Source organism: Monopterus albus, unplaced genomic scaffold, assembly GCF_001952655.1.
Source record: "Monopterus albus unplaced genomic scaffold, M_albus_1.0 scaffold129.1, whole genome shotgun sequence".
In the NCBI taxonomy this organism is placed as follows: Eukaryota; Metazoa; Chordata; class Actinopteri; order Synbranchiformes; family Synbranchidae; genus Monopterus; species Monopterus albus.
Genome location: NW_018128009.1, coordinates 609,334 through 614,648, shown reverse-complemented (window position 1 = coordinate 614,648; position 5,315 = coordinate 609,334). Strand labels below are relative to the sequence as shown.

Here is a 5,315-nt window from a genome sequence, read left to right as displayed (position 1 = left end):
CTCTGTCTGACCTACAGCACATCTCACTACGGTCGTACTCCTCTCATACATATCCTGAACTACTCTGATGTACTTCTCTGCCACTCCTGACATCCTCATACAGTACCATAGCTCCTCTCTCGGCACTCTGTCGTACACTTTCTCTAAATCCACAAAGACACAATGTAGCTCCTTTTAGGTTTAGGTCACGTGTCAAACTCAAGGCCCACGAGATCATTTGATATATCTTTCTTTTTAATGGCCCGGCGATATGAAGCGCCGATAACACACAAACTACAAATCCCATAATGCAGCGCAACAGCTGCCTTACCGAACGATAGGCCACCTGCGATCATTCCCGCGTCAATTATGTCAGATCAATCAAGTGTGTTGATGTATACAACCCTAATTTCATGTCAAAGCTAGCCCCTAACAATGGCCAAGAGAAAGGTTGATTCTGAAAACAGAGCCTTTCAAAACCGGTGGGAGGTTGAGTATATGTTTACTGACATAAACCCGTGTGTCTTATTTGTGGAGCTAATGTGGCTGTAATTAAGGAATATAACCTAAGACGGCACTACGATACAAAACATCAGGACAAGATGAAAAACGTGAATGAAGAGCAGAAGCTACAGAAGGTAGAGGAGTTGAAGAGGAATCTGACATCACAGCAGACGTTTTCACCAAAGTGAAATCACACAGTGAAGCTGCTGTGAAAGCAAGTTTTATTGTGGCAGAGGAGAAAATCAGCCCGGACATTTACCGAGGGAGGGTTTCTGAAGAGCTGCATGATGAAAGTGTGTGACGTCTTGTGTCCAGACAAAAAGCAGGTGTTTGCAAATGTACTAAGCCTTAGCAGAAATACAGTTGATGATTTTATGTTCAAGTTTATTTATTTTGGAATAATATTGTATCCTGTCTGTTTCGATTCATATTGATGTTCAAAAACGTTTAGTTTTAGTCTGTTCAATAAATGTTTATCCTGTTAGGCCCGTGACCTAAAGTGTGCTTTGAGTTTTGGCCCCCTATTAGATTGAGTTTGACACCCCTGCTGTCACACTGATGATTCGCATGTTTAAATTTGGCATGTTTTTACGCCGGATGCCCTTCATAACGCAACCCTTTCTAGTTATCCGGGCTCGGGACGGCACAGAAGTCACTGGCTTGCAACTCCTGTGGCTAGATTCATTACAGATCATCACAGCTGAAGTTAAAAATAATTTCTAATGGCTTCTCAGTCTCGTGGCCCTGGTCTTCAAGAGTTGCTCTGTGTCAAAACTTTATATAAAACGTGTATTGTTTATCACATTTTTTCTAAGTAGTTAACAGAAATCCTGCATTAAGGTAGTAGTAATCCATCACAGCAGAAATGTAAGGCAGTTATTTTCTTTCATGCCTGAAAATATCACTAATAGTGAAAAGGCCCATACTTATTCCAGGAAGCCCAGATTAATACATTTCGATATTTTGTCTGTTACTGGCTGATAAATGAACTGATAAGTGGCTGGTTTCTGGATGCCACTGGAAATAAAACTAGGCATGTAAAGTTAGGGTCAGTGAAAACCTACAGTATTGTTTTGGGAGCTTTCTGACACATTTCTATGCTGCAATTGCTTTCCGTGCAGTCTTGAATTCATCATTTGTCAGCTCTGTCCCTTTTAATTCTAAGCGTGGGTTCAAAGGGAAGGTAGTGGTCCTAATTACGCCACGCCCCCTGACCTTTTTTTTTTTTTAATTTAAAAATACCCTTTTCGCTGACACGAGCGTCGTCCCCGTTTAGACGGTTCAGTTCCTTCAAATCAAAGTGTAACACGGCTCGTCACTAGTCAGGAGCAGTGGCATCGTTGGAGGAGAAGGTACGGATAAACGGAATAACATTGAATAATAGTTCACTTTATTTTCTTTTCGCTGGAACTTCTTGTCTTTGTATGCCGGCGTTGTAGCGTCAGTTCATGAAGTGACAGACTTTACATAAAATGCGAGTAACGGACAAATACTGTACGTTACAGGATATCTATACAATAAACGCATGTACTGGCTGGGCTTGGCGCTGAAAAGCGAAATATGCTTATACCTTGACTTGAATCTGCTGATGTAGGTGAGCGCCATCTCTTTTTGAGTTAATTCGGTCACATATAGAGAGTTGGTTTGGAAGCTGCTGCCAGTGCATCATATGTGAGCCGCCAACCCGGAACACCCACCTTCCTCTGATTAGCCCGTGTTCCTAGTTGATCAGAAGAAACCTCCTCCAGACTGGCACCAATGGCTCAGATTAAATATCAGAATCCAATTTATTAATTATTTTATCTAATCCAGAAACACGGGGCCCTACTATCGGTCATCTTAATGCAAAGATTGGGCCCATGTCTTAATTTAGAAAACAAAAAATTAAGCTATTGCGAGTTTAGGGGAGCTAGCAGTCTGGTTGTCGGATTAGTCACACAGTCTGGACTGTGTCTTACTGCTCCGCGGATTCCCTCTATCTTTCAGTTGGCGTTATTTCCCACGGGTTTGTTCTCTGCGCCGTACCACAATGAGCAGGCACACTGGGGATGCCGGGCGGGTGGAAGTGGAGCCTATGCCGGGGTACGTGGACTTCATCACCAGAGCCTCCTCTGTCTGGGTGGGCGTATGGAGAGACTGTGGCAATTGCGGCGTGGAGCTCTCCACACGGACTCTCCTGGACAATGCATACATTACCTGGACCGAAGTCGCCCTGTTCTTCTTTTGCACCTATTTGTGGACACTGGTCAGGAGGGGACTGACAGAATGTCTGTTTATGGTGAGTGACGCACAATCACAGCACACACTGCAGACCCCAAACACGGGGGTGTATGGCAAGCCCCTTTAACATTAAATAGGTGGATAGGACTTGATCTGCAATGTATTTACGACCAGTCAAACTATTATTTAAGATATCTGCAATTAAATTTCGACTAGACAAAATTCAAAATAAAGACGTGCAATTACTTGTAAGAATTCCTTATTGACTTAAATTGTAAAACTAATTTAAGGTATCAACAGTTCAGTTCTGCCTATCCAAAATGTGAATTCCAGATACCTGAAATTACATTCTGACAGGTAAAAAGTAAAATTAAAGATATCTTTAATGGGATTTTCCAGTTACAGATGTTATTTGGGGCTATTGCAGCTGCAATTTCTTTGATTTGGAAATGAGGCCAACAGACTGTGAAACATCAACACATGCTGCTACCATGGAGTAGAATATGGTGGAATTCTTTCAATACATGAGGATGTGTACTTACAAAAGTGTAATGTCTCAAAAAGCATTAGCAATATATTGTTTCTAACCTGATTTTAATGTCAGAGGCCTGATGCTCAGGCTGTTCTGCAAGATCTGCCCTGTACCTAGGTGTCAAAGGAATTTTAAATAATGTAACAAAGACAATGGAACATTTTAAGCAGTATTCTTTACTTGCAGCAATGAATACAAGTCAGCATGAGCATACAGAGTTGTCTGAGTGAGGTAGGTTCATACAACATAATGTATAGTAAAGAGGCGCACCCTGATAACACGACTTAGACGCTAATCATACTGGGACACATGCTTATCCTACAGTTGATGGTTGTGTCTCGCTTTATCTGGAACAGTCTGTAGTCGATTATATCACAGTACATGGAGTTTCACAAAGATTTCTCTTGGCTCTGTTATGAAAGTTTAAAACACATTAAATAGTAAAAATCATGTCTAATAACAGAATTTTTATAACACTAGGTCTCATATTTCCTTCATCCATCCAAGTTCTGAGTACCTTCACCATGTTGGTTTTGCCATGGATGGAGTCAAGGTGTATCCCTGGGTTATTAAGTTTCCATCGTGTGTGAAGGTGGAGTATTTGCATGTGGTAAATGCTACAATTATGAGGATACTGTAGCTCATGTGTGAAGCCGGATCTGGCACAAAAATGTAAAAATGAGGTCTATTTAGCCTGTATGTTTGTGTCTCTCTGTGTAAGTGTGTGACTGAATCAGACGGAGCCTGTTTTGGCCACACAGAAATGATCAGAGGACATCTTTTAAAGAGGAGAGTAGCAGTGTACTTGGCAGTTCCAGCCTTGTTGCAGAGCTTATCTCCCTGCATATAGCTGAGCTGCACCTTATCCCCTGCTGCTGTTCTAAATGTGAAAGCAGTCTGATAGCTGAGCTGCACCTTATCCCCTGCTGTTGTTCTAAATGTGAAAGCAGTCTGTTTGACAAGCTCCCCGGCCACAGATCCCAGATCACCTTCCACTAAGCTGCTGCTCAGTGTTGTGCATTAGAGCTGCAGAGAGAAACCCAGTACTGTATTTGTGATTAAGGTGAAGTGCTTTCCATTCAGCCAAAAGTGTCCACTCAGGTGAAACTTGCTTTAGTTTTGACAGTGTGTGCAAGCTGTTGTTGAAATTCAGTTATGATGGGTCATATCCTTCTTTCCTCTTGTGATTCGGCTACTGTGTCCATGTGATCTATTGCTCTGTGTGCTTCAGGGTGTTGTACATAATAAATACAAAGCACTTATGGGCTTGCAAATCTGCCAGCTCCACTGTTTCCTGCTCAGGGATTGTGCTGCACTTAATCACAAACTGAATCTCTTATAGATGCAGATGTATGTCTAATTTTATCCATCATATTTGTTTACATCTACACCAGTGTCATACTTGCATTATTTTTTTATATCTTTAGATTATAATATTCCTAATGCTACAGTGCAGGCGCATACTTTGGCAAAGAGTTGAATGTCTAAAGGCTTATTGTAATAACGTTCATCTCTGAGCACTTGTAGGATTGTTGTAATGCACTCGGCATCAAGCAGGCCAGTTCAAATTTCCCACTGATATATTTGGTGGCTTGCTTTAAAGTCCAGCTGATGTTCTACCCGGTCTGAAACAATTAGTCAATCAGTTAATCAAAAGAAAAGGGAAACTTAATATAATGGTAATTTAACTTCTGGGATTGGACATTGAGTATTGGAAGCATTTACACTGTCACACACAAACAAATGTATTTCCTACATTGCAGTAGGAGTTTGTGTAAATCAACATTCACACTTACTGTTCTGTGTGTCCTTTTAATCCACAATACCTCTATACCCATGACTTGTTTCTGTTGGGAGAGTTTACTTCTCTTTATTTAACCAGGTAAAAAAAACCCATTGAGATCACGATCTCTTTTACAAGGGTGACCTGGCCAAGAGGTCAACAACACATGTCGTCAATACATAAGTTTCAATACAAATCAAAAACATTAAACATTTAAACAATCAAAACCATAAATACAATAATCAACAATACAACCAATTTAAAAACACCTACACTGACCAATAGAGTCCTGTTGCC

General features: G+C 41.0%; 1 protein-coding gene across 2 annotated transcripts in view; it reads left to right on the top strand.

The window, feature by feature from the left end:
• Positions 1-1,710: 1,710 nt before the first annotated feature.
• Positions 1,711-5,315, top strand: part of cers1 (ceramide synthase 1) — a 22,686-nt gene continuing 19,081 nt past the window's right edge. The window contains exons 1-2 of one of the 2 annotated variants that reach the window (XM_020612982.1): positions 1,711-1,835; positions 2,470-2,761. In XM_020612982.1, the coding sequence (XP_020468638.1) occupies positions 2,513-2,761 (249 nt within the window). In that variant the 5' untranslated portion in view covers positions 1,711-1,835; positions 2,470-2,512. Of the gene's footprint in view, positions 1,836-1,913; positions 2,078-2,469; positions 2,762-5,315 lie in introns of those variants that run through there. The other variant, XM_020612983.1, reaches the window with a different exon arrangement.